Source organism: Platalea leucorodia (assembly GCF_965183815.1).
Source record: "Platalea leucorodia genome assembly, chromosome: 1".
In the NCBI taxonomy this organism is placed as follows: Eukaryota; Metazoa; Chordata; class Aves; order Pelecaniformes; family Threskiornithidae; genus Platalea; species Platalea leucorodia.
In genome coordinates, this window is record NC_138823.1 from 90,511,860 (window position 1) to 90,534,490 (window position 22,631).

The window sequence follows — 22,631 nt, forward strand, 5'->3', positions numbered from 1 at the left end:
CACAGAAATAATTGGCGGAGACTTTTCTTCTGATATAGGTCTTTATAACCATAGATCTATAGCAAACCCAAATGTGAAAGTAAAATCATGCTTCACCCTGGTGCTGGGATGTTGAATACAGACAGTTATGCTTTTACACGCATGTTGTATTCCTGTATCTCTTTATAGGTGTTCATTTTAAAACCAGCTAATGCATAGAAGATGAAAAAAGTTTGAGAGGCTAAAGAAAACAGACTGTTGCATCAGATACAGACCCCTCCATAGCCTTCCCGGTAGTTGACTGGAAATGCTCATTCAGACAACTTTCTTGCAAACATTACTCTCAGGTGTAGTGACTGACTTTCCTATAGCTTCCATAGCTTTAAAATCCACCTGTACTTTAGGCTTTATTCAGTATATTTGTTTTTCAATCCTCAGTTGCAATGCTTGAAGAGGAAACAGCAAAACAACTTTTGTCCCTGTATCTTCATATTCATTTGGCATTCTTTTCCTCCTTCTTTTCAAGGGTTTTCACAAGGTGACTTTCAGCTCATGCCAGGTAAGCACAATGACATGCCTCTGGATGGACTTTTAGGAGATTTATGGATGCCTTTGTGTCATTACCATTGTACGAGGCCCATTTCTTACAGGTTGCAACTTTGTCTCTTGTTACTTTCGTTCATCTATTCTAAATACTGACTTTTCTTTTTCTGCCCAACATCCTAATTTCTGATGGTGACAGGGCTTCTTCAATCAACTCTATCATCTTTTCCTTCCTGGAAATAAGACAATGAAGAAGGCTATTACCTGGGAAAAACTACTTTCTTTAGGACAATTTATTAAGTCATTTGTGACTTTGGCTCCTTGTTCTGTTTTTGGTCCTTAGATGGTCTCCATTTCTTAAAAATTATAAGAAGCTTAGAAAGTATAATGCAACCTTGCAACAATATATCTTGCAAATGGACAACTAAGGCATATAAAAGTTAGCAATGCAAGGGAGATCTGGGAGAGAGAACTAAGAGCAAGTAAGTATTCTCTTGCTTCCTTGTCCTTTTCCTATTTTGCCACATATACAAGGCAGAGCAACTTTCTGACACAGAAGGGGCAAGAGTAAATCACAGTAAATCACAGTCTGAAAAATAAAAAGTCATCAGTTCACCTGCAGGAATTTTGTAAGATTGCTAGTACAGTTCTATAAGATTGCTAATTAAAAATCAGTATTAAAATACTATTCTGAGAAGTTAAAGAAGGGAAACAAATCTCTGGTAGCCCATCTGCTTTCCTGTAGCTACTGGTAGCTCATGCTGCATCTGAATCTACTGTGCCGCGTGATGTTTCAGAGAGGCTCAGAATCAGCAGCCCCTCGACTTTCTGCAGCTCCTGAGCCCCATTGGCTGGAAGGCAAAGCAGAGGCGGAGAGTGCCCTGAATATTTTTCTCCTCCACACACCATAAAACAGGCAGCCAGCATGCACTGTCTGACAGAGACACCGGTGCTTGCAGTTTGAAATTAGTTTCTGCTCCGCAGCAGTCACTTGGGCATTTTATGTTTGCCTCTCTTAATGGAAGGGGACAAAAAAGCCTTGCAGCATACCAGTGAACTAAACAGGAACAGCCATAGGGGAGAATGTGATGCAAACTTACAGACTGTTGGGACTCTGTGACATAGATCACCAAGGTAAATGTGACGATGATCAGAAACTGCATCTGTGAGAGAGTAAACCAGTATTTCTGAGTTTGAAACCTTATTTTGTAACAGCAGTCAAAGTGTTCTGAACTGCTGCCTGCCTCGGTGCTGGCTTATTTTATTTTTCTTCCAAAGCTGAAAAGCCAAAGAAGGTTTTCAAAGGAATGCAAAAGGAACAGGAGTTTTAAAAGCGGGAAGCTGAAAGGGGATCTCCATAAGATGAATTTCACCCAGCACCGTGGGACGCTCCAGCCTCTCCACTTCTGGAACCACAGCTACGGACTGCATGGAGGTGCCAGCGAGCCCAGCGCAAAGGGCCACTCCTCAGGAGGCTGCTACGAGCAACTCTTTGTATCCCCCGAAGTGTTTGTGACTCTGGGCATCATCAGCTTGCTAGAGAATGTCTTGGTCATTGTGGCGATAGCCAAGAACAAGAACCTCCATTCGCCCATGTACTTCTTCATCTGTAGCTTGGCAGTGGCTGACATGCTAGTGAGTGTATCTAATGGATCAGAAACTATTGTCATCACGCTGCTAAACAATACAGATACAGACGCACAGAGCTTTACCATAAACATTGACAATGTCATTGATTCAGTGATTTGCAGTTCCTTGCTTGCATCAATTTGCAGTCTCCTCTCAATAGCAGTGGACAGGTACTTTACTATATTTTACGCCCTCCAGTACCATAACATCATGACAGTGAAGCGTGTAGGGGTCATCATCACATGCATCTGGGCTGCTTGCACAGTCTCAGGCATTTTGTTCATCATTTACTCTGACAGCAGTGTTGTCATCATCTGCCTTATTAGCATGTTCTTCACTATGCTCATTCTCATGGCATCCCTCTATGTCCACATGTTCATGATGGCTCGGATGCATATCAAAAAGATTGCCGTTCTTCCAGGGACTGGCCCTATTCGCCAAGGGGCCAACATGAAAGGGGCCATCACTCTCACCATCCTGATAGGAGTTTTTGTTGTGTGCTGGGCTCCATTTTTCCTGCACCTCATTTTCTACATCTCCTGCCCCTACAACCCTTACTGTGTGTGTTTCATGTCCCACTTTAACTTCTACCTCATCCTCATCATGTGCAATTCCATCATTGATCCACTCATCTATGCATTCCGGAGTCAGGAGCTCAGGAAAACATTCAAGGAGATTATATGCTGCTGTAGCCTGAGAGGGCTTTGTGATTTGCCTGGCAAATATTAAACCAACTGGATATGTTACGGTGTACACAGCATGCAGCACAGACTTCCAAGCCTTCAGATCCTCCTTCTCAGCAGAATTTGGGTTAAATCTTTAAGAGTGAGCACCTCTTTCAGTCTGTCCTCCCTCTCATCCTTGTATCCCATTCACGTGTAATTCAGATTTCTGTATAATGTCTGTGATATCTACAGCTTGCAATTTATTTGGCTGGAAAAGAGAAGTAGCACTTCATACCAATTTGTAAGTAAGCAAATAAATGTAATGATGAATGTGAAATACTAACAAACATGAGCAGCTGTGTGTTTCAACTGCTGACAAAATAAATAACTAGCCTGGCTTACAGTATATATTGGCTATACTGTTCCTTATTCTGTTGAAGCAATTATAGCTATCCATTACATTATATACAGCTTAAAATACAGCATATACTTCTCTATTAGTGGATTACAGGTTCTCTGGAATTAGAAAGCCAATTTTTCATAAGGGTACTGCAAGCAGTGAGTTGTGTTCATTCATTTTGAACTCTTTTCCTCCTACTCCACAAGCAGCAATTCTGTTCTTTGTTACAGTTATTGCCTACAACAAGATTTTTCAAACGCCTGCTACCCAGACAATTGAATGCTTGGGTCTGGGTTTTTTTTTTTTCAAGATGATGATTGCTGTATGTCTGAGAGTACCTTCTTGCAAAGTTGAAATTGCTCCCTGCAACATCACTTAGCCCTGGATATATTTACTAGACTGGCATCCAGCTAGACTAGCACCCTCCATTCAGCCATGAAGCAGGTACAGCATTAACATTGACAGTGCTAACACCAATGTAAAGATTCACTGAGAGATTTATCTGATGAAGATGAAGAGGGAACTTCAGTTTGAACATTCAGTCCTTCGTTGTTCTGAGGTGCTGTGGGGAACACGGACTTTGTGCATCAGAAGAAAATACATTCTTGTCAGAAAAAAGCTGCCCTCTGTTCTGAAGTATAGCGTTAGCAGATGGGATCCATTGCCAGGATCCTTACAGAGGAGTCCAGGCATATGTTAATTTGGCTTGAGCATCTCAGACCGTACTGTGGAGCATATGAGCTTTGTGGGGGCAATGCTGTCACATGGAAGGGATGCTGGCTGACGAGTCTGTGAACTCATGCTCTGTATCTGGCAGCCCTGTGTGTTACTGCTGCTTGAAGTCCATTCACCGTTTCAGGCATCTAATTGATGTGTTCTCAGTTTCATGCTAAAACTCCACGCTTTTTCCACAGATTATAATAGGGACCTTAGGTCCCTGATTTTAGCACCTTTGGAAATGTTTAAAGTATAAATGTGAGTACACAGGATTCTATGAAGATGTCCCTTAACACCTCGACAATATAATCTTCTATGTAAGGGCATAGAAAAATTAATTTATTTATTCCCAGAAAGTATAAAAATGTAGTAGTAACTAGTAGAAGACTTGGAAAGTTCTGATTTAAAAAGTCAAAATTGAATGTAAAGAATAATTTAGGTTTTAATCCTGGATGCCTGATTTTACCAAGATGACTAGTGAGTTAGTTGGATGAGCAGTCCTATTAATTTTCTTGGAAATGGCTTGTTACCTCAGGCTCCTTGTTCCCTTGTTAAAGAAAGACATACAATGAAAAGCTATTCATGAGAGCCCAATGTTTGCTACCTCGGATTCTTCTCCAGACAGAAGCTGATCTTTCAGTTGTGCATAACTTTTCAGGATGTCGTAAAACTGTGACATTTGGCCCTCTGTCACAGAGCATGAAGGACTTAAGGTGGGTCTCAGCATCTTTAATTTCAATTTACTTACAGAGAGAGTAAGAAAGTAATTTGACTTTGTGCATCAAAGTCCCTTGGCAGACCAGCAGCAGAGAAATCAGGTCTCCTACACCCTACTCTTGCACTTGGGCCACTCCATCCACCACATTGCTTGCAACACACCCGTTACCTTCTCTCAGCTTTAGTAAATGATATTGCCACATGTCGTGGTTTAACCCCAGCTAGCAACTAAGCACCACACAGCCGCTCACTCCCCTACGGTGGGATGGGGGAGAGAATCGGAAGGGTAAAAGGGAGAAAACTCATGGGTCGAGATAAGAACAGTTTAATAACTGAAGTAAAATAAAATAGAACAGTTAAATAGGTAAAGCAAAAGCTGTGCACGCAAACAAAGCAAAGCAAGGAATTCATTCACTACTTCCCATGGGCAGGCAGGTGTTCAGCCATCTCCAGGAAAGCAGGGCTCCATCACGCGTAACGGTTACTTGGGAAGACAAATGCCATCATGCCAAATGTCCCCCCCTCCCTTCTTCTTCCCCCAGCTTATATACTGAGCATGACGTCATATGGTATGGAGTAGCCCTTTGGCCAGTTTGGGTCAGCCCCCGCCCCCGGCTGTGCTCCCTCCCAGCTTCTCATATGCCCCCGGCAGAGCAGGGGAAGCTGAAAAGTCCTGGACCAGTGTGAGCGCCACTTAGCAACTATTTAGCAACAGCTTAGCACTACTTAGCAAGAACCAAAACATCAGTGTGTTATCAACATTGTTCTCATCCTAAACGCAAAACACAGCACTATACCAGCTACTAAGAAGAAGATTAACTCTATCCCAGCTGAAACCAGGACATCACATAATGGTTGCTGTGTGGAAGATGTTGAAATACATCTGCTACATTAACTCTACTTATTTTCTTCTGGAGGAAACTATAGATATTTCAATAATACATCCCTACCTGGTTCCACTGGGTAGAAAACAAAAAATGCCAAAGAAGGAGGATTAAAGCTCAAGGGCAGAAAAAAATGAGTGTATTTAAATTAATAGTCTATCCAAAAATCCAGTGGACTTTATTAGAGGCCTTTCCCTCTCCCACAAGACATGATGCTAGCTATGCAAAAATGCTCTGGCAATAATGCAAGAAATTGCTGGTGCTGGTTTGAACAAGACAAAAATTTCACTTGATCTTTGTTTTGTCTCACTTTCTTTTGCTATTTTAGGACCGTAAATTATGATATTGAGCTCCAGATATTGCCTTTGTAGTCCACGGATGCAGAGAGGGTCCAGTGGAAAGTGGCACAAGAGCAAGATACTACCTTAGGTGCTCTGAACATTACCTTGAAACTCTCTCTTTCTTCCCTTAGTCCATACAAGGACCAGACAGCTAATTTAAACACGTCTGAAATCTTAAGAGGCTGTGCTTCTGTAAATTACTTCCTGAAATCCCAGTTGATTCTTAAAGCTAACAGTCTCACATCTTTTTGCAACCCCAGGGGAAGAGAAATAACAATTAATTTGTATCATGCCGGTGTGGAGGTTTTCAGCAATGGTTTTCTTGTAGGTTCCAAAAATGGTGTGTATCTCTTTTGTGCTTATTTGGACTAAGACTAATCAAGACAGTTGCCACCCCATTAAGCTCTAAATCTCATTTAGAAATCTAATTTTTAAAACTAGCTTATTCCAGAGTTTTAGCAGCTCTGAGGCTGCTTAGCAGCTCTTCTGTCGTTATTTTATAAAGCTAAATGTATAGACATACTTTTTTAATGGAGTTTTTAATTAAAGAGGACTTTTTCATTTCATGGTATTATCTTTTAGAGTGTAATTTATTGAAATTGCTGGCAAACCTCCTACATAGATAATTTTCCTATTCCCAGATACTCTGTTCCTTCTGAGTAGCTGAATCAGTTTCTGTTTGCCTATAGCTCTGGCACCTTTCCAGCAGAGAGCCATAGAAATTGGTGGTGTGAAAGATAAATAAGTTCATCTAGCTTGCTGGAGAGTGGGGACAGTGGAGGATTATCTTCCACGCTCTCTTTGCTGAAGCTTTATTCTTCTATTTGAAAATCTTCTAAGAAAATGAGATTTCTTCCTTTAAATATCTGGGACCCTAATCATTTTAACACTTAGCATTGTAGTCATGTTATGTAACCATGGTGCATTCCTCTGTGGCAAGGAAATGGTTTTGTCTCCACTTTACAGGTGCAAGGATTTGCATTTTCACTTCTGCTGGAGAAAAGGGGCTAATGGATTTGCTCAGCCTCCTAGAAGGCAGTCTTTGCTTGACCTGGGAACTGATGGTAGTGTTCTCCGCCCTTTCCCAATAACTGGCTGTGATATAACACTCTAAACTTTTGAAGCAAATGTCTTTCTTCAAGAGGGACATTTCTTTAGCTTTGAAGTAGCTTTTGAACAAAGCAAAGAACTCCAAAAAGCACTTAGGAGGCTGTAGTTGGTCTCAGTAGAGTGGATTTTGAATGATGATCCTGGATCCCCTTTACAGCTGAAACATGCTGTCATCTGGGAGGAAGCAGAAATGCACTGATGGACTCATATGTTATTGAATGAGCAGCAACGACAATGTCTTCAGCTGCGCCTTTAAAAAATGTGCAGAGTAGATGTTATTGATGTAATTCTAAAATGACTTTGTTGTTGTTAAACTGATCCTATTCTACAACGTATTCATTGGGGGCTCCTTCATTCTCAAGCTGAATTCTGGTGAAGAACTTTGGTCCTGATGTTACTTATAATATATTGTATTGCTTATAGGCTTGAATAAAAATTGCAGTCTCAGTCCCACTGGAAGGAGCTCTCAGAAAATGTACCTTTAGGGATGAAATCTTCATTGTTTGTCCAGAAATTATTTCAGATTTTAAATTAATATTCCAATCCCTTCAATCGTATCTCAGGTATCCTAGGGTTTTCTCTTTGGATGAAATACTTCTCTCATTTATTAAAAAAGGAGACTTCACATGTCATAGGAACTGTATACTGCTACTGCAGATACTCACTGCCATATAAGCCAGGTTATGAATTGACCATGCTTGGGTTCTTTTTTGTTTCAAATGGTTCTGTTGTCCTAGCTGTTTTTCATATTTTTGCCCACTCTGCTCATAGAAGAAGAGACTTTCAGATTTGTGGATTAAAAATCCCCCCCTCCGAGTTTGTAATGTAAATATATTCATCAGTTCCGCTTTCACCCATTTGTTCCCTTGCAAACATTGTTCATTTGTTTCAATCGTTCTCCTTCACGTTTGGTATATTTCTGTATTTGTATATTTCTGGACTGCCATTAATCTGAGTTCTCCGAGTCATGCCCTGCCTGTGTGGTTGCTTTGCCTTTGGCCAACAGCAAAACCCCCACCCAGCTGCTCGCTCACTCCCCACCTTCGTGGGACAAGGGGAGAAAATAGGAAGAACAGGAAAGAGAAAGCTCATGGGTCTGGATGAAGACAGGGGTACCACTTACCAACTACCATCACAGGCGAAACAGACTTGATTTGGGGTTAATGAACTTAATTTATGGGTAATTAAAATAAATATTTACTTGCTGATTCAGCTAGTGGGAAACAAAAAGACAAACACTAGGGCAGCGTTTGCCCGTCCTCACCCAGGCTTTCCCCGAGGCGCCCGCCCGGGGCTGAGGGGCTCCGCTGGGCCCGGCGCTGGGGCCGCTGGAGCCGGCGGGAACCGGCTGGGGCCGGCGCGGGGCCGCCCTGGCCGCTCCTCACAGGGGCCGCCCCGGCAGCCCCCACGGGTGCTGCTGCCAGCGCCTGGGCACCTGCACTGGGTACAACGTGGTAGGCAACAATATTGTAAGCAGCATTTCAGGTGAAGTCCCATTGCTCCGTACATTTTAGTTGAGTTCCGCAGAAAACTCCTCACCTAAATTATTTGCCTCTTTCATGTCCACAGCTCCAGTGTGTCTCTTATGTTTTTTTTTTCCCTTGCGATGAACTAATCAGCCCAAAATGTTCCCCTCTTGGGCTCTTTCCTGCTGAAGAGCTCTCACTGTGGAGCTTCAAAACCTGTTATTAGCTTCTGAATTAATGACTTTGAACAATGTACTGTTGAATCGCATCCTATTTCTATTATCTCAATCCCCGCAATGATCCACTTTCCCTAACTGATTTTCAGATAGTCCTTTCTGTGGAAATTGCAGCCAGCCATTTACCACCGAGATCTGACCTTGGCACATCCCTCTTGACACAGCCCTGCGGGACCAACAGGTCAGACTGCAGCCTCTGCTTGCTGTGTAAGCAGGGATCCATTGTAAATCTTGCATACGTTGTGCCATGCATCAATAAAAAATAATTTATATATGTTTCCAGGTGGCAAAAAGAAAACTGAAAAGCGTATAGATATGCAATTTGCCATACTTAACTATTTTTGAAACAAACACATTATAGCTTATTAGAGCTTTATTCTTTGTAAAAGGCAGTGGGTGAGAAAACAAACAGAAGTCCAAATACATTTGGGGCCAGTATCAGCAGAGCATAAACAAAACACTTTATTAATGCAATAATCTGCAACAACGATTTTGAAGTGCAGAGGAATTAAAACATATTATGAAGATAATATGTGCTATAAAAATATTGAGATAACATCTCTGTGCAGTTCTGAGATTTCTTCTCACGCTAACACAGGTCACGCAGAGTTCAACATACTCCCCCCAACTACAACATAAAAAAAAAAACAGCAAGCTTTCTAAAGTTGTATTCAGTACAGCCTGCAGGCCCATTTATTAAAAAAAAATCAATCAATCAAACTTGGTTTTCCCCTTGAAATGGGAGACAAAAGAAAAAGTCTGAATTTAAAAAAAAAAAAGGCAAAATTTAATTGCTACTATTGAGGTAATCACTTTCCACACTTTCCCAATTTTGGCTGTGCCAAGGGAGTCTGAAAGCTTTCTGGAAAGCAGGAATTGTGCAGACATCTGTCCATAGGTTTAACTGTGCAAAAACCTGCCAAGTTCTTGTCACCAAAATCGGGAACAAACCTCTTAACGCCAATGTAGCATTAAGAAGCAAGCATTCTCTTTATTGCAGCGCTGGATGCACGGGGGATAGTTCCACCTAGCATGCATGCCCTATGTTGCATCAGTCAAAGCTTATATCCCCCTGTTACATACATATGCACTGGAATTCCCGGAATTACTATACATATTCATTCTATTTCCTGGAACTAATTATCATATTTGCATAGTCTTTACACATGTGGCATGAGTCTCCGAGGGCTTCCATGGGGGTCTTCGATGGTCCCTGGTGGTTCCTAGTGGTTATTGAAGAGGTGTCTCTTAGTGTTCTTTTCATGAACTCTGAGTCTTTTCTTCCAGATGTGGTCTTGTCTTCTCAGGTTCGTCTTGGTTTCAATGGGTTTATCTGCACTCCCCCAGGATATGCCAGTCACAGTTGGAAAGTCACAGTCCTTGGGTGCATTCTTGTCTGAGGCCCCTGATAACAATCTGCTGTCTTGTCTGAGGCTTCTCATAACATTCTGATTGACTAGTGGGTTTTTGCATTAAAGCATTAAAAGTCATCTTACAGTGTATGCCATACACTGATGCTTCTAATTATCTGGATACACATACAGCCACAGTAAAACTGGAAAAAAGCCTGGCTGTGCATGAAGACAAACACAAATTTCTGAAAGAAATGGTGTGATGGACTGCATAGAACTGAAATGGTCACGATGCTTTAGACCATATAAATTGACTGCATGTAGATATTGAAAAACAAGACCATGGATTATAACAGGACTAAGAGTTCATTTTTTCTTTCAAATAATTGCAATTTTTTGATTTGTCTGTGGGAGTAAAATCAATGAGGTGAATAAGATGCTGTCTTATTAAATCAAATTTAGTTAGAAAGAGGCTTTCTGAGGCAGGGTGTAGGATTGTTGTTTTAGTTTTACTAAGCCGAACATTTTCTGAAGAAAATACCGATTTCTCAGACATAAAAAGTTGCAAACAGGTCATAGAGCAGTGTTATGTTTGTACTGTCTTACTATAAAATTAATAGATACAAGTACCTGCTGAATATTGTACTTCAGACCTGGACTTCTGCTTTTTCATTCTTTTCAAATACTGTGACTAGTGAATTAACCCTGTCCCTAACAATTTAAGAGGGACGTCCATAAAAAGATGCATGCCAGGGTAAAGGTAGATAAGGAGCAAACTCTTTCTCCCAATAGAAACAGTAGGGGACACTTCATGGAGCTGATTCAAGGAGGATTCAGAAGATATGATGGAAGCTGGCTGTAGACTTGGGGAACTTACTGCCAGAGAGAGCTGTGGATGCTAAAAGTGTACATGGTTTCAAGGAAGGACTGCCAAAACTGTTGGGAGAGAAATCCAGTGAGTGTTACTATCGGCACGCATCTACAAGAGCTCAGAAAGGCTATGAGCCATAAATAACTAGAGACGGGAGAAGTATTATGGAGCAGTATCATACACATATACTGCCTTCCCTAGCCAGTTTAAGGGCATACTCTTCCTGTTGGTCTCCCAGTTAGAGAAGCATTCTTAATTAAACAAAATGTGACTTGCCATCACCTAAATGGTGAAAGGGTGAGGACCAATGGATCAAAATGTAAATTATATGGGACTGGAGAGAGACACAAAGCAGAGTGTCCTGACTGTGCCTACCACTCCCTTAAGTTACCCAGTGTAGTTAAGGATGGTGCCAAATGATGTTTTAGCCAGAGGCGTGACCAGGGGAGGGAGCAGAAACAGGCTATACCATCACCAGGTCACCTCCATCAGGCTTCTTCGTCTAGTGCTGAGGATAACCAGCACGGTGAGAATATGGGCAGGAATGTGGCTTGTGGGGACTTGGATAGCCACTGCTTGAGGTAGGATAGCTTCACATTAACCCCGTATGGACAATGTTATGCCCTGATATAGGACAACAATGGCTGTTCTCAAAAGCTGCTTTCCTACAGGAATCCAGCTGATGTCCTGATATGGAGCTGCTTGGGAGATGAGGCCAGTGGCCAGTTTGCTTACATGTGTCTTAAGGTATGCAGGCATATTTTATGTAAGTAGCATAAAATGCATAAACCGATGTGTGTGTATGTATGTGTGTGTCTCTTTGGTTGGTAACCTCCTCCCCAGCTTCTCCTGGAGGAAGTGCTGCTGCCTGGAAGTAACCAGATGACCAAAGCATTGCTGTGGTTTTCCCCTGTGGCTGCCTGCACTGCAGTGAGATCTAGACTCGTTGCCACTTCTGCTCTTCTCCCTGGATGTCGCTGCTCCTGGGGAGAGATCACTTGTATCCTGGGCTACCTGATCACCTTCTCTTCTTTTGCTAGGCCTCCCAAACTCTAGGTTTATCTGCTTCCTAACTGGGGTATATGTACATCTCCTCTCTCAACTTGACTTCTGATCCAAATGAGCTGTCATTTCCCAATAAATAATTCACAACCGTGGCAGTATTTTTTTACATGCTAGAAATATTAAAGCAGTTAGTGACACTATCTTTTATCAGTATTATCACTGGGCATTTGAGTTTGCAGCCACAGAGGTAGATTGGGAAGAGCTACCACTTCAAATTTATATATTCAAACACTGCCAGCATAGCCACCTGTCACTGAATTTAATTACATTTGGTGAATGGTTTTGATGTTTCATCAATCATGGAACTTGATCTTAAACATGGAAGGCTCAGCTCACCTGCCATCTTCATCCATCTTTTGCTTCAACCTTGAGATTGCTATTCAAATGTTGGGATGCTCAAGGGATACAGCTTTAGATGCTCAGTGGAAAAGTTCAGTTCATTCCAAACTGAGTTTGGTTTTTAACTGTCATTTAGAAGGATGGTCTGAGCTCAGGAAGTCCCAGGGAAAGATGCTCAGGGACATGAGCGCTTCTCTGTGCGTCTGGGTATACAAAGAAAAGCAGAGTTTTGAATTTGTTTCCTTCTGAGGTACAGCCTTCCCCTCCCACAGAGTATTGTGGATGCAGCAGTGTAGCCAGTGAGTGCCTTGCGAGACACTGTGAAAATGTGTCTTCACAGGGCCTCAGCTTTCCTGCAGGCCATAGAAAGAAGAGATAGAACACATTCACAGTATTTCTTACATTTCTATGTTACCCTAAGAAATAAGGAGCTAATTTTCTTGTGGAAAAATATAATTTATTACAAAATCATTTAGACCATGTTTAAGGCAGAGGAGCTTTGAGATCCTGTTGGGCTGTATCTCTTGTCTTCTGAGATTTAGTTTCTTAACCTGAATGTTGTACTCATCATATTTTCTTATCCTCATTCCCCTAAAGAATATCAGTTAAACTTCCTGATTTGCCGTATCTGCTGTCTAATACAGGAATTAAAAATGCAGACAGAAAGTATGATGTGTCTTTGGCATTCCTCTGTTCTGTTGCAGTGCCTTTACTGATGACAGGGAAATCTCAACTGTAAACATTAATTTCCTAATGATGACAACAGGGACAAGAAAAGACTCATTTGTATGCACTTTTCCCCTCGTTTTCTGGTTTATAGGCATCATACATCTTCTTGTAATACAGATTCTATAGCCTCTTTTTTAACAAAGGACCAGCCCCCAAAAGATTGGATCCAATTTAGGGAAAAAATCAACTAACCCCAACTCAGCATGATAATATTGCTTATTTAAATTTGACAGCTACTCAGGCTCAATGTGAACTGCTAGCTGTACAGTAAGTAGTGACCAGATGGCTCCAACTTTAGCTTATAACACTGTTTTGAGGAGAGGACATTCTCTGATATAATTTCACGAAGGAAAACTTGAAGGTGACACAAGGAGGTAATACTTGTCATATCTTTCAAAACAGAGAAACTCTTTTTTCCATATTAGATGCTGGGACTGCAGAATGCAGGTTCTGCACTTTTGCATTTGTTTTTTCTCTCATTTTCCTTTTATTAGCTGAGGTTCTTAAAAGGCTTTAAATATCCTGGAATCTCCTAATTAGAAAGGCAAAGAAAGATCTGAGAGGAACGCATTTTTGTAAGCCAGGTAGCTCTACCTTGGAACTCTTGAAGTGTTGAGTAGAAAATCTTTGTACCTGTTGAACAGAAAATCTCTGTACCTGATAAATCTTACCTAATAATGAATTTTTCTAGATGTTTTACTCTCACTTGTTCAAAATGGGTGTTCTGGACCATTAATGCGAGTAACAGCAGCCACAGGGGAAAGGAGTTGATTTAGAAATGCCAAATGTTTTTACGTTAGATGTTAACTGCAACATATGATGCACCCTTGAGGTAGCTGAATGTAAAGAGCTGTGGTTACTGAAGAGCATCCAGGGTCATAAGTTCAGTGCCTGACAAGCAGAGCTGAAGCAGCTCTTTGACCTTAGAAGTACAAAGCTCTGTAAGTTACAAATCCCTCCATCTAATGCATAACACCTACCAAGAAGAAAAAAACAAAACCAGTGTCACACATGCATTTATATGGCAATTTTTTGCCATGCAGTTTCAGCATTTTAATTACTAAGAGGCTGCAACGTCAGACGAAGGAAGACATTTCTGTATCTTGTGCTAGGTGAGGAATTTCATTCTGGTAATACTAAACAGCTGCACTTCTAAAAAGTCTTATTACAAAGACAGTGTATCTTTTGGCTCACATGCTTAGTTTCTTGGGTGACATCTCCAGACTCTTCCATCATTCAACTTATGTTGCCCTCTCCAAGCTCCACATCTGTCAGAAAAGGAAAGGTGGCCACCTGCTCAGTAGGTAACATTGGAAAGACTATGCTCTTGCTGTGTTTCCTGACTCTCAACAGAAAAGTTCTCAAGCATGACCCTTGATGCTTGACGCAGCTGTAGATACTGTTTTATGTGCCACAGACCCAGTAGTAGTTTATTGAGTTTGCAGTTTAGGTCAGGGGTTAATTCTTCTTCCTATTATAACTCTGCAATTCAAATGAAATAATGAGAACTAGCAACATTTTTTTAGCAAAGAAACTGATTTTTAAAATTAGCTTGAGAAAGAAAATGTGTGAGGTTCCTTTTTTTTTTTTTGCACAGCCCGGTAACCAAATGAATAGGGTGGTTTTAAAGCAATCCTTCCAGAAGAAACTGTGCAGTTCCTTCTGAAAATGTGCTCCTTCTGGCAATCTTAGCTAGCATTTCTAAGTGACTGAAAGGAACTGCAGTTTGGTGATTTAGGTGATGAATGATTTTCACAGCTTCCTGTCCCATGAAGTATAATACACAGAGCTTTTGTCTCTGAAATTGGGTAGGTTTATCAGCTCCTGAGGGACCTTTCAGTAGTTCTTCCAGGCTATTACTATGCTTCAGAGGTCACAAAATGCTTTGACATTACCAGTCCAAATAGCTTAAGATGAGCTTCTGAGCTTTCATTTATTGTTGCTTTATAATAGAAAATGCAGAGAAAATTTAGTTCCAAAGTGAATTCTAAGATTAAATGGCCTAAAGTTAGTAAGAATTTCAACTTCTGAAAGGGTTGGTACATAAATATGTTGAACAATTAAGGCAGTATAAGCAAGGAGATGTTAATCTCTTGTGCTAGCAAGAGAGATTCAATTTAAAAGAATTTACTTAGAGTTTCTTATTAAAAAAGTACTGGTATTTAATAGGTGTTAACTTTGATAGGTACAGAACAATAGAACGTTAGAAATAAGCAGCAAAGCAGCAACTTTTCTAGCTATAGATAGTTTAATGATTGCTTCTAACCAGAACCTGGCTTCTAATTACACTAAAAATGCAATTCACTGAAATCTGCCCTCAAAATGAATTTTAAGATAAAGATTATAATGCCACTTGATTCAGGAAGCAGTACCGGTTTTGTGTTTGTTTTTTTTTTGTTTTGTTTTTTTTAGGATGTCATTTGCACTGCTTTTACTGGTTAATTCACTTGACTGTCATTAGCATCCGTGTTTTCTGTGTTACTCTATCTATCTGCAACATTTCAAGGTAGCATTTTAGTGTAAAACCTTCCCAACATACTCCCCAGGTGCTAACCACAAGAATATCAATAGAGCCAGAGGTGCAAAAGTAGCAAATACATTTCAGCTCTCAGGCATGTCCTTTATTTCTTAGATTTTTGGCCAGAAAATCAGTGCAATTTGGAACTTTTGGTAAAACATCCCTGTGGAGTTGCATTGTTAACTAGAACAAGTCTGCAATAGATTATTTTACGTATATTGCATGAATCTTGGATTGTCCCAAAAGCATCAATTTAAATCTGTTCTCATCCATTTTGGGATAGTGAAGTCTTTGACAATTTTCAAGCATATCTGAGTTTGTTTTGGTTTAATACAAACTTTTCTTCCCTGCCCAGCCCCAGAGGAGTGAGACCTCTGCAAAACTTTCCTAGCGATACTGCAAATTCCTTAAATACTCCCACAGAATCATGATGACCTTTTTCAAGTGACTTGGCACTCCTTGTGTCTCATTTCCTTGTCTGTAAAACAAAATTTTAAAAAGATTAACTGCTCTGCATGTCTATTGAGAATTTTGTGTTATTTTATTTCATTTAAAGAGGAAATATTTATGTTACATTAGCTCCTAAATCCTGCAACCATATTAGAACCCACTGTATGAAGTGCTTTACAAAGGTATGATAGACAGACGCCATCTCAAAGCGTTGCTAGACTAAATAATACTTAGATCATTTGGTGAAAGATTCTATATAAATGCAAAGTAGTTATTATTACAGTTGCTGAAACAGTGGAAGCTGAATTTCTTTTGTATGTGATATGCTATTGCAATCATTTCCCAGGAAATGAAAGTAATTTCTCTGAAAGGTGATTATCTCCCTCTCACCCGTCCCTCTTCCTGTCTCAGGAATCTCTGTGGCTTTGGGGGTGGGAGCAGTTCATTAAAACATTGGCAGGGAAACCCTAAGAAGACTTCTTTTTTAAATGATAAAAGTCAGAATGCTTCATCTTTTCATTCCAATGCATTGTGGAAACTGATGAGAAGGACTATTGCTCTCTGCTTATCTTCAGTGTTTGAGGAAATTTATGCAATACTAGTAGAGGAGCAGTAGTAGGAATACCGATATATATTTAGAGATTATAAACCTCCTTGCAAAACTCTCTGGTCCAGTTCTGGTCCCTTTGAAGTGGACAGGAAACCCGAGCTGACTTCAGTGAAGTCTGGATTTCACCTCTGACATTTAAATGCCACTGTTGTTCACAAACAGTTACTGGGAATACAGAAAGCGCATTATGAAATGAGAATAACCTTTGCACCAAGGTTTTTATGCCAATTGCAATATTCTCTGACAACATCCCATTGTTTTTTCTTTTCTTGTTAATGTCAGAGTGACCACTTGAAAGACCCCAAAGGTCCAGGTGGTATTTGCACAAGTTTCTACATGATCATAAAAATCAGATTCTAAACACTCATCAGAAAGCTCTGCCTTAACCTTTCTTTATCTCTTTTTCTTCACATGATTTATTCTTCCCCAATAAGTTACGCTGTATATTGTTCTTTCCTCAATAATTCTTCCTCGAAAATTTTCTCCCATTTTCCTGTGCATCCCCTCAGAGGTTTCCTTACCTCGGAGGAGCTAAACATGCTTAGCTGGAAAGCATTATGGGGTGGGCAGGAGGGAAACATTGCAGCTAGAGGAACGTAAGGCTTGGAAGTGTCATAGGAAGAGGAGGGATTTGATACAGCTCAAGTGTGATGGAAAGAGGGGTGGGTTGGTTTTTGTTTGTTTAAATCTCTTTCCTTAAGAATGCAGAGGGAATAGTGCAAACTGTTGCAGCTCAGGAAGGTATGGAAAGTTGCTGGAAATGAGAGCAAGTATGGGAAAAAGTAGGAGGCACTGCCTTGCAAATTCTTTTACTTTAATGCATCTTGTGTAACAGAGCTCTACGTTCTCTATGCCAAAAGTTCATTGTTTGAAAATGTGATAAATGGAACACTATCTTCAGAAACTGAAAGCTTCTTCAGTGTTTCCACGGGCTTTCCATAAAGAAAGGTGCAGACAGCATCACTTCAAAGCTCTGGCTAGCTGTTCACACAAGGCTGCCCACCACGGTTCACTTGCAACTGCATAAGCCCAAGTGTGGGGAGAAATTTTCACAGTTATAGCTAGCTAGCTTTTTTATGAATTCTTGTTTTTTAGTTAAAAAATAAATGTTTTTCTCTGTCAAATTCTGTAAGTACATTAATGTTGTTCTACTTTCACTGCCTCTTATGTTCTGAGGTTTATCTGAAGTCTCTGGAGAAAGAATTTCCAGTGCTTGCCAGAAAAGGAAGGCTTATTTTTCAAAGCAGAGTTTCCTATGATATTAGAAAACAAAACATTAAACAATTTTTGAGAATTCAAAGCTGAATCTTGAGACAGCACAAATGAATATGAAATATCACAAATGCAGATTGTCTTTGGCCAGTTGGGAGGTTCTTTCAAATAGTTTCAATAATATTATTATTTCAAATAAGTGAATTATTATTAAAGTTTGAACACATTTTCTATTAAGGGAATCCTGTGTTACATAGTCTTGCTATATAATTTAGAACCACTTCTAAAAATGTCTGGGTTTCTCATAAATGGGCTAAATTACTGCTTGATTTGAATATGCTGACTTACTAGGGTTAATTTATCTCAGTATCTCTGCATTGAAAAAAAAAGTTGCTTTCTTTTTTTTACTTATAATACTTCTGAGATAACAGAAAATTGATACTGAAAGAAAATAAATACGATCCATTAGGTTCCATATATTAGCTTTGTTTATTACTATGACAATATATAAATAAAGGAAATATTTAAGAGTTTTCTAGACTGGGCAAAAGCTTTGCAACAAAAATGTAACAGTCATTTAAAGCATTGTTCATTGTGCTTTTAATGTGTAAGTACAAAAGAAACAAGTTTGGTGGAAACAGGTAATTTGTGAGTATGTACAAGAATGAATATTATGTGTAAGGTGTCACTGAAACGTACTGCAAGAGAAAGGCTTCTTTTCTTTTTCTTATCTTCCCAATAACTGTTTGAACTCTCTTGGCTTTACTGGCTAATTAATGATGATTGCAAGTGTAGCTTCTTAGACTTGGCCATGAGGCAGGTGGAAACAACTGCCTACACAGACAAGGCATGGCCTGGCTTAAGTGTAGTAAAATGGGCTCTAAGATCTACTGCTTTTAAAAGAGACGTCTACAGTACCACTAAACTTAAGATAAATTTGAAACAGAATGACCCTGTGGCAACAGTACTAGGGAACGATAAGCAACTTCTGTTCTAGGCAAGTGTCTCTCATATGTAAATTTTTACTTATTACAAACTGAATAATCTGAGATATTTAAATTAAAATGAAAATAAGGATTCAAAAGGTTCAAATTATACCCTGAAAACGGATATAGCTCTAGGTAAGTTAAATACAATCCCAAAGATTATTTTGTTCTTATGACAGCAATAATTCTTTTGTGTCAATCTCAAGTAGGAAAGCTCAGGTGTGTTACTAGAGTTTAGGACCAGATACCAAAGTCTATCTCCATGTAACTGGGATGTTTGAGACCTCTTTGTTTTGGGTGCTAATTAATTTTCTAGCTTGCTACAGGTTCACTAACTTACTGTAGAGATTTGGCAATTGCTTTATATTTAGAACAAAATTCACAAACATAGGAACCAGGTATTGTCAGATCCTTCTACACAGAGCTGATCCTACCTATTATTTTCCTGATCCTCCTCTTTGATCAAAGTTTTCCTGCCTATGTCTTCCAAATGTCTTTATATGTTACCTTTCAAGTGATTCTTGCAACTGGTTCTCAAATCTACAAACTGTCTGACAGCACAGCCGCTCTAAGTTTCATGCATGCTCTCTGAAAATGTTCTGCTTTGTACTCTAAGGAGACTTAATATTTCATTTATTTCTGAAAACAGAACAGCACACAGCAAAGTGACTGGCAATTTGATGACTGGGGTGTTAAGCAGAGATCTCGCTGGAGGGGCTGGGAGAGGAAGAGATGTTTGAAGAAGCAGCTCTGAATCATCTGCTGAATATATTGGAAAGCATTTTAAAGTTCAAAAGACTATGGAAAATTAATTAATATTCAATTCCTAGGGAAAGGACTGAGATCATGACAAATCTTTTAATAAATGTTTGTCTTTTACTATCTTAATAATTATCTATCTTAAAGGTTTCAAATAATATTTTGCATTAAAAGAAGCATATAGGTCTGCTGACTTTTTGGGTGTCTGCTTGACTATTTATAATGTTCTTTTAACAAGAAAAAGTAAGCCAGAGGGCAGTTGCACAGTGTGTAAAGCTAATGACTAACAGTGGACATGCAGCTGTCCTAACTTTAGACTTTTAAAAGTTACGTGTGTAGACTAAATTACTCATCTGCAGTTCCCTCTTCAGGCAGAAGGGAGAAAGGTGCCTCTGAAGGGTAACTGATCCCATTTTCAGATAGACTTCTGCAGATGTTATCTCGAAATTCCAGTCTGACTTCATTACCTAGTCTCAGGCTCCCTCTATAGTCAATCTGCCTGAAAGCTGAGAAGTTCATGACTCTCAGTTCCAGTAAACAGAACAGGTATCACTGGCAAGCAGGCACAAGCTATGTGTTGCAATGCCCACTGTTTATCTGAATTCAGAACTGGTCATCTGAAATGCAGCCATGCTCTAAAAAAAAAAAAAAAAGTCACCCAGAGCTGTGTCCTCTGGCAGTACTATGAAGCAAAAATTATAAACTCTGTCAGAGGGTTGAGTGAAGGAGCAAGAATTCAGATATACTTACTGCTTTGTCTAGGTGGAAGTCTACATGCCGCTCTGCTCAGCCTACAGGATATTTGGGATGCTTTTTTACATGGCCTGTGTCTCCCAGTAAGCTGTGCATGGAGATAAAGCATGTGACTTTTGGGGTTGGGATTTTGCATTAGAGGCCAGGTACCTTAAAGTAGGATGATACAGTCTTCTACTGTGTTGATCTCCTAAGGGCCTTCTGGAGTCTGAGAGCCAAGGAATTTAATTATCTGCTGAGCACAGCCTGAGCTTCATCAGCTTTCAAATGAGCAAAATTTAATTGCAAATATTCCATATACAGTGGAGGAGCAGAAGAATCAGACTAGAAACTCTGTACAGAGCAAAGCTTCCCAGATGTGATGAGTGGGAGTGAAATGACTCTGGAATTATTTTATTTTTTTAAATTTTTTTGTCATCAGCTTTTGAGTTCAGACACATACTATGTCAGATGAACCAGAAAGCAAGTCTTTCTGATGTGTTTCTGAACATCATTGCCACTTGATAAACAAAAGTCTGCATCACTGAAAACTGTAGTCTCTGTTCCACTGAGTGTGCTAATGTCCCCAAAAGAATGTGGGCAAAAAAGCAAACCAGAATATTTATACCATGTCTCACCATTGACTTAGCTTCATATAGAATTTGGCTAAACACCAAAAAGGGAGGTGGGATTAGTTTTTCATTGGTAGAAAAGTAAAAGCACTGTTTTCTAGATAGGTATTATGTAGTTCATACTCATGCTTTAGACTGGAGGGAAAAACATAATAAAGAGAGCAGCAGCAAAGCATGATAGTCAAACAGCACAGTACCTCTGTATTTTGGGAATGGGACATTACTGTTTGAAAGTTTCAACCTAATGGTCATAATGCACAGGCACAGAGATGCATTTAAAGCTACTTCATATGGGGTTGAAACAGCAGAACTTGACAAAACTCCATTTGGCACAAAATGCAGCAGATGGTTGGTAGCTATAATCAGATCCCAGAGGAAAGTTTTGCACTGGCACCTCTCTGGACACAGAGGTATCACAACGTATTTGCTGTGAGACTCCCTGCGACTGATTGATACAAACAACCTCAGAAGGCTGTGCTCCAGCTGTGACCAGGACTTTTGGGGTCATCAAGTCTTACTGCAATAATCTAAGGTAAGGATACACTTAGCGCAGGAGACAGCAATTTCAGAGGAAGTTTATCTAGACTCCAGAACATCTTCCAGTGAAAGATTAAGAGTAATCATTGAGCTAAGTATTTACAGACCTTAATGTAAAATGATGATAATCTAATCTTCCTGTTTGCTTCTACTTTCATGAAAAGAGATCTATAAACTAATCAAGCCACATTTCCTGCTGACTAGAAAGCAAGAAAAAAACACCCAGAAGGTATTGCAAGTACAGGGTTTTTTATGAACATGAGGAGGTTTGAAATGCTAGTGATACATAGGAGAGAAACAAGAGGACAGGCAAATGGCTGTGCATAGGCTCTGAAGACAAGGGTTGAAAGTACTTTATGGAAATAAATGGCTATCATGAGCACCCTTAATAGATAAAATTTTGTTTGAATTTTTGGTGGGGTGTTTTTACCTCTCTTTTACTTGAAATCATTATATCAAAATATTCATGTAGTCCCTGGGCTTCAAAAATAGCAAATTTCTTTGTGAGTGGGGACAAAAAAGCAGCTTTGCCTTCAGTTTCCATTTTGATACTTTGTGTACACTTGTGCTTCCTGCTTTTCTGGAGTGCTGCAGCTTTTTTTCTAGGCACATTGACGGTACTTCTGGCACCACAGTGCATGTCACTCTCCAACTCAGGTGAGAAGTGACTATTATGCTAAAACCTTTGATGGCTCCACTCTTACATCTGCTAGCTAATGCAATCACTGTCTCTTCTGCATCATCTTTCTCTCATACACTTACTTTCTGGGAAGTGGGATATTCTGGTAGATGGGGTGAGAAAGTTTTTCTTATCCCAGGTCTTCCAGGGCCATTCCTGTGCCCCTTGCTAGGGATTTTTCTGTCAGTAGTGCTCCAGGCTTTTGCTCATCCATTGGCATGGATGAGCTCTGTATCAGAGCAACAGGTTTGCTGTTCCTCTCTTTCTATCATTAGGTGGGTCTGTGTTTCTGGAGAAGCTGCTGCTGTGTAAATGGACTTTATGCTAATATAACACTTGTTGTTTCTTTCAATATGTTTTTCCTATAAAACTTGCCCACTTGCATGAATGTGAGTAAGAATGTGTAAGTATTCAAGAATAAAAAAAGCCAAAAAAAGGTACAGCATGGTGGTTCTCAGGAATATTTTTTATAC

The 22,631-nt window shown here is 39.9% G+C and overlaps 1 protein-coding gene across 1 annotated transcript; it reads left to right on the forward strand.

Moving 5' to 3' along the window:
- Positions 1–1,884: 1,884 nt before the first annotated feature.
- Positions 1,885–2,880, forward strand: MC4R (melanocortin 4 receptor; the record flags this gene model as incomplete). Its single annotated transcript, XM_082327252.1, has 1 exon — positions 1,885–2,880. The coding sequence occupies one exon, from the start codon at positions 1,885–1,887 to the stop codon at positions 2,878–2,880; it is 996 nt and encodes a 331-aa protein (XP_082183378.1).
- Between the last annotated feature and the right edge of the window lie 19,751 nt (positions 2,881–22,631).